Raw genomic sequence first — 13113 nt, forward strand, 5'->3', positions numbered from 1 at the left:
AAAGGGAGATGAGGTTTAGATTATCTAAATGCCAATTTTTAAATAATACACAAAACCCTACAGCAGTATTATTATTTATTTTATTTTAAATCAAGGGCAGTTAGTAGAAGGATGTTGATGAGATTTAGGGTACAGTATCTCAACCAGTCTGAGCACTATTATAGCTTTCCTATCTGAGCTGCTTACCACAATGGCACATCATAGCGAGATAAGTCTCAGATAATAGGAAAGCAGCATGTTACACTAATGTTCAAGCCATTCTAGGTCATTTTTAGAGGTTTATCATTTGAGATATTTTTCTCGCTTTCTCTCTCTCTCTCTCTCTCTGAATTCTTTGTAGCTGGACTCAAGGTACTAAGGAAGCCTTACTTTATAGGTGGAGAACTACAAAAAAAACCCTATCAATAAAATGTTTACAAACTCAAATATTTCTGAAATAGCTTTCTTTCAATATACATAGCACAAAGAGAATACCTCTAGCATAGTGTAGCATAAAGGGTTTAATGGCACTCTTTTGGGATGGCCCACATAACTCAGTGGTTGTTTGTCATTTGTAAGTAAATCATCCATCCCACACTCATGCTAATGAAACCTTTGTGACACACCAAATCATCAGATTTTCCACATAATCACACATGCATATATAAAACATTACTTCTAGAGCCTGCAAGGGATGTTATTAAAGCAATGTAAGAGTTCACTATTATTAAAAGTGAAACTGAAAACTGGTCTAAGTGCAATGTTTCAGTCTCAAAAGCTCAAACTATTGAGTCTCAACTTCTCGAAAACTGGGTTTAGAACAACTTCTCGGTTAATCTTGATTACGTTTGTTCTGCTGCTGGTTTGCTTTTTGGCATTTCTTTGCAAGCCTTGGAGGTAGCCAAAGTTACCATGTGTCATTTTATACACCACAGAAAAATCCCAACTCCCTCTCTTGTAAATTACACATCATTTCTCCCTCTGCACCGAGCAAAACGCTGCAAGTAAATTACCAGCCACAGGAAAAGTTTTAGGAAAGGAAAAGATTAACTTCCCTAATTGAAACTGTAGACAAAAGAAAGGTCCAAACATTCACTGGAGCTACAATTTAGCCATGAGACTGGATCCAACATCTCTGCTCTTGCATAAACCACTGGGGATCACTATTTTGCACGTTTTCAGGAAGACAGCACTCCAACTACTGAGTGTTTCCTAGAATCTGGGTGGCATTAGTTCAGAATGTCCCTTGAATCATCATGCTACTTCCTTCAGGTCTTAGGTTTTCTTTGCAAGCGCCCCACATAAATATTGAAAATGTTCAATGCCATTTAGCTAGACAAGATCACAGGCTTGGTGGACAGTTTGTATTTTAATACTGGGTCTATGAACAATACTTGCTCCTTTCAGTTATACGATAAAGTAAGAAAGCCATCTTTTCCCGAAGCAGAAAATTAACAATTGAGTGAAGGAAGCAGATATACCTGATGGGAAACACCAATCTCTAGAAAAATGATTTAGCTCTGAAGGATTTAACTTCACACACGCAGAGAAGCCTGGTTTTAGATACCTATTTTGATAAGTTACCAGTCAAAGCTTGGAAGACAGCAAGAAAATTTGCACTAGTGAAAAGACACCCTGTTATTGCCATTAGTACAGAACAGCCTAGTGCTCACAGACTCTCAAACTGTGCAGCTACCTCTCTAGGTAAAAGGACTGATCAAAGAAAGTAGGTCAGTGCAGAGTGAATATCTGATTAAATGAGAAGGAATATGGAGCTTTTCATTATAAGCCCATCCTTATTCCACTCTCTACATACCATACTGTGAAACCAACACCCAAGTCCATTCCCACTATAAACCTAGCTGTTAGGAACCCTGAGTATTGAGTGGGTGTTCTAACAGCTCTACTATCAAGGGAACAAAGCATGCTGGCACAGTCCCTCCCTGAACAATGGTAACTCCTACATATTATACCTCTGTTTGTGAATTATGAAGCTGTTCACTACTCAAACCATCATGATTGTTTCCTAATTTCAGGGATAGTGAGAAGAGAAACACGTTAACATTCTGAATTGCTTCAGTCCCAAAGGGATTCATTTACCTTCTATAGTTATACAGCAGTTCAACAGTGATACAGGCAACATGGTGGAAGACGGTTCATAAAACCCAAAAGAAAAACAGAGCATAGTTAGAACAGCATAGAGTTGCTGTAAGTCAATGAATGCTGAAGTGCCAAAGAGAGCTTGATTTACTGTGTGCAGTCAAACTTGTAACCCAACTCTTGTAACCAAGGTAAGGAGTTTGCAGCATGATGGCTAGCAAACATCTACTTCCTTTGATCTACAATGTATTTTGTATCTTCTTTCTCCTAGATTCAACAAAAGCAGATGGAAATTCCAGGAAATTAAAGACAACACCTGGGGTTCCATCCATCCCTGTAGATTCCTACATTCCTGTGCAGGCTCTTCTTCACGTGATATATGTTGTAAGATATATATCAAGGGCCACAAAAAATACAGCAGCATTAATACTGTGGTATGGTAGAATATGTAGAAAGAGCAGCATACTGCATATATAAGGGAAGCTTCTTACTTGACCCCAGAAAAAGGAGCAGTCTCTGCTCTAGAGGTGAAGCTCTACAGAGGACTGAGTTTGACTCATTACATAAACACAGGCCCAACACTGGAAGACCAGTAGTAGTTAGTTATTTGTAGAAGAAACACACAACGGAGAAGCATTTATATTGGAGATAGACTCATAGTTGGCATTCAGAATATTTTACAAAAGTCCTACAACTCCACTGAAAGGCAGAGACGTTCACTCTGTGTTTACAAGACACTGGAAATCCTCCAGTAGCAATAAAGAAAAACAGCTAATATATTCTTACCCCAAATTATTGGGCTACAGAAAAAGAGGGAGAAAGAGCGAGAAAAGAAAGGTGGATTAGAGAAAGCAGGGAGAACTCTACTAAGTAATCCTGCTCTTTTTACCCACCCTCCCCCACACTCCACACACTTTATTATAGACAAGAAGATCAATACTAACCTCATTTCCTTTAGTCCCTCAGCTTCTATGACCTGCAGAATCTGTTTGGGGGTCATAGGAGCATCAGAGTAGTTTTCCAGCACCTGAAAAGATATAAATACCAAAGCTTCATACTACATTTTCTATTCACATTTGCTGAATTGTTTCCTGGGTTGGGATTCAAATACAAGAATATGTCTGCTAAAAGTTAGTATCTCCACAAGAAAACCTGCTACAAAATACAGGTTAACCCAAGAGCAGACTATGGTATATATCCATGATCCCTGCACTTTTTCTAGGGCTACAAATGGCTTGCCCTATTTTTTCATCAGGTCTAATTAAGTGTGCAATTGTGCAAGTATGGGGAGAAAGGGAGAGCTGGGGAATTAGGCACTGATCCCGCACCATTAAAATTAATGGATGCTTTCCCACTGACTTTCGTTAACATCGGACAAAGCCCTTACTGCACACAACCTTTAATATATGTATAACAGTCTAAGGCTTCCATTGAAATAGACGTTAACATGTTTGCTCTTTGGGGCAGAGACTTTCTCTTCATGCTTATCTGTAAAGCATCTAACGTGTTGGAGTTACAAATAATAATAATGTCATTACATAAATCAGTAGTACACCCTCAGCTGGAACACTGTATTCAGTTCTGATCATCCCATCTCAAAAAGAATACAGAAGAAACAGAGGGGTTTCAGAGACTGGTAATAAGAATGATTAGGGGCATGGAAAAAAATTTTCCATGGCGAGATTTAAATGATTGAAACTGTTTGTCTCAGAAAGAAGATGAGTAAGAGGGGATATGACAAAAGGTATAAAATAATGAATGGTCTAGAGAAGGTAGATGAGGAGCTTCTCTTCATCTATCTCATAGTACAAGAACAAAGGGACATTTAATTAATCTGAAAGATGACAAATTCAAAGTGACAAAATAAAATATTTCTTTACACAATGCTGAATAAGCCTATGGAATGCTCTGCCACAAAATATCATTGAAGCCAAGAGCTTAGCAGGATTCAAAAAAGAATTGGGCATTTATATGGATAACCGGAATGACCAGAATTATAATAGTAAATATTAAAAATAACAAAGCTTCAGAACAGATGTAAACCCTAGTGTTTCAGAGCTGAAGCCAACCTTTAATTATTCAGATTTAAGAGGAAAATTTCCCTAGGGGCAGGTTACTCCATAACTGCCTAGTCTGCAGGATTTCTTGCACCGTCCTCTGAAGCAACTTATACTGGGCACTGTCAGAGACAGAATACTGGCCTACATGGACCACTAGTCTGATCCAGTATAGCAACTCCAATGTAAAAATACATTTCACTACATGGCCTAACGTACCTTAGAGAAGAGGCAACAGATATTCCATCTGGGATATTCTGCTGGCAATCATTTAATAAATTCCCCTAACATAATAGCCACAATGACATGCAATTCTGATTTTAGCAGGGATAGTACTTTATAGAAGTTGGCAATGAGATTCTGTCTTTCAATTCAACTAGTTTAAGTCGTGAGCGAAGAAAATGAATGCCTTTTTATGTCAGCAACAACATCTAGAACTGAGTCACTGCAGCATCGTGTCAGGGACCAATGACTGAAGTTTCCCTTTGAAAGGTAGAGTAGCAGGACTGTCTGCAAGAAAAGAGTGCAGGTCACCATCTCTATCACCCCCACTTCCCAGCCTCCAAAAGGAAAGAAAAAGCCCAAACTGAATGACACACTCCAATGTTATACTGCAATTAAAAGTCTACCTACACTTCTCAAGAAAAGGAAAACCAAATCATATCCACCATGTCACATTTAAGTATCTGAAAATAATACACAAAGCACTATAGCATTACCCTGCCAGGGGACTGGAAGTTTGGAATTGTGAATCCCATGGTTAAATGCAATGAAAGCCCAAGAAATAAGAACATAAGAATGGACATACTGGGTCAGACCAATAGTCCATCTATAGCCCAGTATCCTGTCTTCCAAAAGTGGCCAGTGTCAGAAGCTTCAGAGGGAAAACAAGGCAATTTTTGAGTGATCCAGCTCTGGTCGTTCAGTCTCAGCTTGGGGCAGTTATAGGTTTAGGGACACCCAGGGCATGGGATTGTATCCCCGGCCTTTTTGGCTAACAGCCATTGATGTACCTATCCCCCATGAATTTATCTAAATCTTTTTTTAACCCAGTTCGATTTCGCCTTCCCAAATTCCCTGGCAATGAGTTCCACACATTGAATGTGTGCTATGTGAAAAAGTACTTCCTTATGTTTGTTCTAAACCTGTTGCCTATTAATTTCATTGAGTGACTCTAGGTTTTGTGTTACGTGAAGGGGCAAATAATACTTCCTTATTCACTTTCTCCGCACTATTCATCACTTTGTAGACCTGTCATATCTCCCTCACCCCCTTAGTTGTCTCTTCTCTAAGGTGACAGTCCCAGACTTTTTAATCTCTCTTCATATGGAAGCTGTTCCATATCCCTAAACATTTTTGTTGCCCTTTTCTGAACCTTTTCCAATTCTAATATATTTTTGAGATCGGACGGCCAGAACTGCAAGCAGTATGATCAGCTATGTTTAAATGGAATAAACAATTTTTATTTGGAGGCAGTACAGCTCCACTAGTCTCCCGCACTGATCAAGTTTTCTTTGGGGTACAATATTTCAGTGCCATCATCAGACACTATCACCCTTTGTCACCCAAATGAAATGGGCATCTGATGTGGAGAACACATCACTCAATAGTCAACTGTGAGAAGCATGAAATGGAACATTCATGTTTCCCAAATCAAGAAAAACCTTCACAGCCCATAAAGCATCTGGAAAACACTTAACTCAATGACAACCAAATAAAACACAGCCCACAATGGAGAATGAATGAATTCTTATTATCAGAAATAAAAAGCCCTGCTCAGAACAGTTCCTAGTCCCCAACTGTATCAGATGTATGACTATTTTTAAAGAGAGTCAGAGCTGGAAGAGAAAGCATCCAACAAGATTCTCTCTCATTCCTTCACCTACCCTGAAAGGCCCTGCATGCACTGAAGCAACGCCTCCTCTGGCTGATTATGGCAGGACATCATGGCTCCATTAGGAACCTATTAATGCTGCTTTGAGCACTGGCCAGAAGGAATGTCCTGGGATAAGACAATACTTCCCACAGAAACTGAATGCGTTGTTTGTAATATTTCCATTTCCTGCCTTCCCAAAGACCCTAACTGTGAACCTTAATGCTACTCCTCCAATTACCCTGCTACTAGACTAGCAATATAATCCTCAGAACACCTGTTCAATATCCCTTGTGGCTCTATGTACTACACTAAATCTCAAAATTCTGTTTACAAAAAAAAAAAGTATGTGCAAAGCATTCACTCCACAGCACAGGAAGTGCCAAAATTTCTTTTCCTTCCCATCCATGAAGGCATCTAATGGAATAAAAAGTGTAACAGATACTTACAGAGTCAAATTAAAAGCACTTTGACAGGAGTGTGGTAAAGCCTAGTACTAAACAAACATCTATTTTTAATGGATTTAAGATCAGCTTGAAAGGAGCCCCACAAACCAGAACAGCTAGGAAAGGCTTGGTCTCCCTAAGAGGATAATCTGGTATGAGGTTGAGCCAATGACAAACCAGAAATAGAACAAAGATGAAGCTGGGGTTTAGAGACCTCATACACTTAATGCACATAGGGAGAGGCCCCAACCAAGAGGAAGGTAACAAACGACATCCATGAAAAGATTCACTGGTAGACCAGATGCCAGTGAGGATTAACTAGCATGGGTGCTATGTCATTAAATGACTACTGATGAGTTGCCAAAGTAGATGAGCTGCAGACTTACTTTTTGGACAGCTAATAAGCAGTGGGTTAACACAAAGTTCAGTGTGTTGGGTGACAAGAAAAATTATGCAAGCAGACTTAGTACTGGTCTACACTAGAAAGTTAGGTCGATCTAGCTAAATTTCTCGGGGGGAGGGGGAGTTGAAAAATTCACACCCCCAAGAGATGGAGTTAAGCTGATCTAAACCCCAGTGTAGACAGTGCTAGGTCCTTCAATGTAGCTATCTCCTCTCAGAGAGGTGGATTTACTACAGCGATGGAAGAACCCCTTCCTTCGCTATAAGCAGTGTCTACACTACAATGGTACAGCTGTAGCATTTCTAGTGCACATATAATCTTAGTCTTTGCCCCACACTCAGGGTCACCTGCCAGAAGAGCAGCCTAAGTGCCTACATTCAAGTATTCCACCCACAAGACTAGAACCCACACAGGAGTTTCGGGCTGAAGCACTTCGGAGCATGAACCTGGCACGTTTTTTCCAACTGCAACTTTTAGCTTGAAGAGCAGGAGAAGAGCGAAAGTCAAAGTCAAGTGAGCTCAAAAATAATAATCTTCACGCAAAGGACAATGCAAACTACCAGAAGGCAAAAGTTCTAATCTGAACAGGTTATATAGTGAAGTATTTCTTCACATTACACACAGTCAACCTGTGGAATTCGTTGCAAGGGGATGTTGTGAAGGCCAAAACTTTGGAACCCACTTATAAAGAATGAGGTAAATTAATGGAGGAAAGATCCATCAATGCCTATTAGCCAAGATGGTCATGGATGTAATCCCATGCTCTGAGTGTCCCTAAGACTCTGACGGCCAAAGGCTGGGACTGGACAACAGGGGATAGATCACGCAATAACTGCCCTTTTCTGTTCATACCCTCTGAAGCATATGGCATTGGCCACTATCAGAAGCCAGGATAAAGGGCTAAATGGACTCATTGGCCATACTGGGTCAGAACATTCTCATGTTCTCTTCGTTGGTCAGCCCTGGGAATCTCCTATTGCATTCAAGCAAGTCCTATTCAGAAAAAGCTAGAATAACTATTAGAATCCAATGGATGCTAACCCAAATCGGATGGACCCAAGACAATTGTCCAGCTCTCATTAAATGTCAACATGGTCTGGTACATAACCTTGACACATAAAACAAATAACAAAACCCCCCAAAATGCATGTATTTATTATTTATATAGATGCCAATATACTACACACAAAGTATGCCCTTGTGCCAGTAAATCAATGATCAAGTGCCTTTGGCTCAAACAGAGCTGAAAAGAAAAACTATCTATCCATATGGTGATGGCAGGATCACTGTGCCTCCCCTGGTCACTTGCATTCACAGATTTTATTTTTTAAAAGTTTATTGTGAAAAAATTTTGGTTCCTGGAGGAAAAAAACAAAGCAAACAAGCCTTTTCCAATCAGCATTAAAAGTAGATAGCAGCAACAATCGGCACAATAAAGCATGCAAAAAGCTGAGTGTGCCATTTGCAATGTGATTATTCTCCCACTCCAACAGAGTTGAAATGGAGAGTGTTATGAACTGAGTTAAGGGGCTGGGTATTAAAGGCACCAACTGTTCAGACAATAGTTGAAGAGTTCAATCTTCATTTGGATCAACTGGCCCATATTCCCCTGTCTTTTCCTCCTCTTTTAAAAATTTCAGTTTGACTGTAGTTTATTGGTGGGTTTATATTTTCTTATTTGGTACAGACTTTTTTAAAGTTTGTTTCCATTTTAGATTTTCCAGTTGACATCTGGATTCCAGATTAAGATCTGGCCTTAGTTCTTTTATAAAAGACAGGTTTGTCCCATGTGGTGATGGGCAACAGAATACAGCAGGGCTCCAATAGGATGGTATTAATGGACATAATTAATGGTGTCCCTAGCCTCTGTTTGCCAGAAGCTGGGAATGGGTGACAGGGGATGGATCACTTGATGATTACCTGTTCTGTTCATTCCCTGTGGGGCACCTGGCATCGGCCACTGTCAGAAGACAGGATACTGGGCTAGACTGACCTTTGATCTAACCCAGTATGACCATTGTTATGTTCTTATAACCAAAGCAGGTATTTATTCTAGAAATCTGCCGCTTGAATGAATGGAATTTAAAAAAAAACTGATGAAAATACATGCCACAAAATTCATCACACACATACCAGATTTGTTACCAAGAACATGCTTATGACCAAATGAAAATGTTGACCATGAAGACACTAAGCAAGTAAAGCCCTTTGGTAGACAGGAGGGAGATTTATATTTTCGTGTATGCTTGAACACCATACCCCTTACAATGCCTAGCTATCCCAGACTAGTGGTGTCAGGGAGAAGCTTGTTGTCACTTAGGAAATTCCTGACAGTAATGTTTTCTGGACCTCAAACCTGGCATTTCTCAGAAGGCTGAGATCCCTTCCAGAGAGGTTTAAATAAATCTAAGGGAAAGGAGAATAAAAAGTAGGACCTGACAAAACTAAGAACAGTTACCATACTGCTCAGACTTTGCTGACCTGTAAGTAAAACTGACCCAAGCAGAAAAATTAAAGGTTGTCTAACAATCAGTACCATTTTCTACAGTGAAGAAGTCACCTCAGACCTTGTCAATGCCTCATCAGACTATCTGTTCATACCATTTGAGAAGATGCGTAGTTTCTCAGTATCTGTCTTAAAGTAATGCTTACAAACTGCAGAAGGCCTCTCCAGAAAAATGCCTTATCCAACCACCATAAATGGTGTGTGAGCTCACACCTTTCTCAAAGAGAAAATCCTCCTCTTTCCATGGTTAAAGGAGAATCTCTCTCTAAAAGACCCATTCCCTCCCCTTGGTAATATGTGTGAGAGCATGTGAAAGGATCTGTTTCTCACCCTCTCTGAGAGAAGCCCCCACAAACCTGGCAATCTGGAAGGGAGAAATATCGGACAGTAGCCCCTTCCCCCATGTAATATGACAGTCTCTCAAGATGATAGTATAGAGCAGGGGTAGGCAACCTATGAAACGGGTGCCGAAGGCGGCACACGAGCTGGTTTTCAGTGGCACTCACACTGCCCAGGTCCTGGCCACCAGCCCGGGGGGGCTCTGCATTTTAATTTAATTTTAAATGAAGCTTCTTAAACATTTTAAAAACCTTATTTACTTGACATACAACAATAGTTTAGTTATATATTATAGACTTATAGAAAGAGACCTTCTAAAAACGTTAAAATGTATTACTGGCACGCGAAACCTTAAATCAGGGTGAATAAATGAAGACTCGGCACACCACTTTGGAAAGGTTGCCGACCCCTGGTGTAGAGGTAGTGTTTCTGGAAGCACTGCTGTAGTTTGGAATGAAGACCCTGCTGGCAGTACAGAGTGTGCATGTGTTAGGACTAAAATCATTTCCTTTCTTCCTCCCAGTAATGTACAGAGAAAAGAGGCTAGGAATTTCTCTCTTTCTCTTGAGGGATGGAGGCAGAAAAAGGAGTAGGAAGAGTTATAATGGTGGGAGTTGTGACTCTCCACCTTTCCACGGGGAAGTCACCCTGTGATTATGTTGGGGTGTATGTGTGTGGGGTTGTTATTGCGCTCTAGAAGCAGCCTCCTCTCTTCCCCGTCTCATATTGAAGATAGGGAGGAGGTTGCTCTCTCTTTTCTTGTATGGAAGAAGCAATGTCCACTGACTGCTACCCTCCCTGGTTATTGGGGGGCGGGGGTGAGAGGGAGATGTTGGCCTCTCTGTAGGATCGTTGGTGCAGGGACCACCTCTTTATTTTGTTTGCAGAGCACCTAGCGCAATGGGGTCCTGGTCCATGATGGGGACTCCTAGGCACTACAGTCATACAGATCATGCTAAGCAATATCATGAGGTGCCTCTCAGCTCTCCCTTTGAGCCAGGTCCCTTCTGCTCACAGGGTGAGGTGTCCTTCCCTGCGCCCAGCCCCCCCGGTGACTCCGCCAGCCCATGGAGTGACCACCCCCCTGGCTGCACTGGGAGCCCCCCAAGGCGCGCGGGCCCCTCTCTGGGAGACACCCCATCTTCCCTGCGGGGTTTGCTGGGGGACGGTCACCTCGCCCCTGCCCATTGTACACAGCGGTCTCTCTCCTCACAACCCTTCCCGCAGGGGCCCTCCCTACCCAGAGGGGCCCCTCTAGTTATGGGGACCGGGTCCTTCCCCAGCCCTGCAACCGCGGGGCCTCCCCGCCCCCGTTCCTGGGGGGACCTCCCCCTCACCAGGCGGGCGGCCTCAGCCCACGTGCGCTCCTTCTTCCTCCGCTGCTTCATCTCCTTCATCTTCCTCCTGCTCCGGGGTGGGGGGAGAGGTGTTGGGGGGCCGGGGCACGGGCACGCGGGCGGGGGTTCGGAGGCGGGAGCGCGCGGCGCGAGTGCGGACCGTTAGCCGGGGGGCGGGGCTGGCGCGCGGCCGGCGGGCAGGGAGGGCGCGAGGCGAGGGGGGTGGGGTAGCTCCCGGGCGCTATGGAATGCAGCAGCGGCGGCGGCTCAAGCCCGACATAACAACGGGGTCAAAGGGCTCCGAGGTGGGGGGGAGGGACCTTCTCAACGGTGGCCTCGGCAGGACAATCCAACCCCCGCGCTCGGCTCTGACGGGGGAGGGTAGCTTTTCCGTTTGAAGGAAAACAAACCGCAGGGTCTGATGGGAATTGTAGTCCCACCGCGGCCCGGCGCGAACAGGTCGCTCCAGCCCCGAGACTACACCTCCCAGCAGGCTCTCCGGCACAAGTGCGCCAAGGGCAGGGGTGCCTGTGCCGTGAAGCATGCTGGGCTTGAGCCGTGGATGCCCTGCCCACGTTAGCTGACAGGGCCCCGCTGTGCCCAGCTTCCGTGCCCTGGGGCGGCCATTGTCCCCTGCGCCGATGGGAGGCTGCGGCAGCCCCGCAGGCCCCTTCTCCAGCCGCTCCCTCCCCCGGCCCCAGGATCTCCTGGGAGCCAGCTCAGGCCTAAGTACCAAAGGCCAGGCCGTTCCCCCTCGTGCCAACACCCTCCCCGCCACAGAGACACAGGGCCGTTCCCCCTCGTGCGAGCCCCCTCCCCGCCACAGAGACACAGGGCCATTCCCCACCACAGAGACACAGGGCCGTTCCCCCTCGTGCGAGCCCCCTCCCCGCCACAGAGACACAGGGCCGTTCCCCCTCGTGCGAGCCCCCTCCCCGCCACAGAGACACAGGGCCATTCCCCCTCGTGTGAACCACCCTCCCCGCCACAGAGACACAGGGCCGTTCCCCCTCGTGCCAACACCCTCCCCGCCACAGAGACACAGGGCCGTTCCCCCTCGTGCGATCCCCCTCCCCGCCACAGAGACACAGGGCCGTTCCCCCTCGTGCGAGCCCCCTCCCCGCCACAGACACAGGGCCGTTCCCCCTCGTGCGAGCACCCTCCCCGCCACAGAGACACAGGGCCGTTCCCCCTCGTGCCAACACCCTCCCCGCCACAGAGACACAGGGCCGTTCCCCCTCGTGCGAGCACCCTCCCCGCCACAGAGACACAGGGCCGTTCCCCCTCGTGCCAACACCCTCCCCGCCACAGACACTCAAGGCCGTTCCCCCTCGTGTGAGCACCCTCCCTACCACAGACAGGGCCGTTCACCCTCGTGTGAACACCCCCACTCAGGGCCATTCACCCTTGTGTGACCACCTTCCCCACCACAGACACACAGGGCCACTCACCCCTGTGTGACCACCCCCACTCAGGGCCATCACCCTCATATGAACACCTTCCCCACCACCGACACACAGGGCCATTCACGCTCCTGTGAACACACGCAGAGTATCAGAGGGGTAGCCATGTTAGTCTGGTTCTGTAAAAGCACGCAGCGTAATTCACATCTGAACACCTCCCACACACAGAAGGTTGTTCATGCTCATGTGAACACACACAGGCCCATTCACACTTGTATGAACTACACACCCCCACAGGGCTATTTGTACTCATAAGGGGACACACAGTTTTTAAACCACCACCACATAGGGCTGTTTGTGCTCATGTGAACACCTTCCCACACACAGCCATTCACACTCATATGGACACACACACACACACACACACTTTGCCTATGCATGCACACTCACCTCTTGCAACCCTGTGTAGCAGACTGTGAGAGGCATGCACAAGGGTTAAGGGATTTGCCTGAAGCCATACACCTAGTCACTGGCAGAGCCAGAAGCAATCTAGAGTAAACCTTTAGGCTGCAGGCCTTTAAGCCCAGCTCCATCCTGAATAGAATGGGCACAGTCCATCCAAATCCAAATATTACCCTTTTTGTTCCATCGGAATGGTTACTGAGCCTTG

General features: G+C 45.0%; 1 protein-coding gene across 2 annotated transcripts in view; it reads right to left on the minus strand.

The window, feature by feature from the left end:
* The window catches only part of ASXL1 (ASXL transcriptional regulator 1), a 30243-nt gene extending 19095 nt beyond the window's left edge, over positions 1-11148 (minus strand). Inside the window, exons 1-3 of one of the 2 annotated variants that reach the window (XM_044986183.1) lie at positions 11041-11148; positions 3024-3106; positions 2080-2082 (exon numbers count right to left, since the gene is read on the minus strand). In XM_044986183.1, coding sequence (XP_044842118.1) covers positions 2080-2082; positions 3024-3106; positions 11041-11100 — 146 coding nt within the window. In that variant the 5' untranslated portion in view covers positions 11101-11148. Of the gene's footprint in view, positions 1-474; positions 544-2079; positions 2083-3023; positions 3107-11040 lie in introns of those variants that run through there. The other variant, XM_044986184.1, reaches the window with a different exon arrangement.
* Positions 11149-13113: the final 1965 nt, after the last annotated feature.

This window comes from Mauremys mutica, chromosome 13 (assembly GCF_020497125.1).
Source record: "Mauremys mutica isolate MM-2020 ecotype Southern chromosome 13, ASM2049712v1, whole genome shotgun sequence".
In the NCBI taxonomy this organism is placed as follows: Eukaryota; Metazoa; Chordata; order Testudines; family Geoemydidae; genus Mauremys; species Mauremys mutica.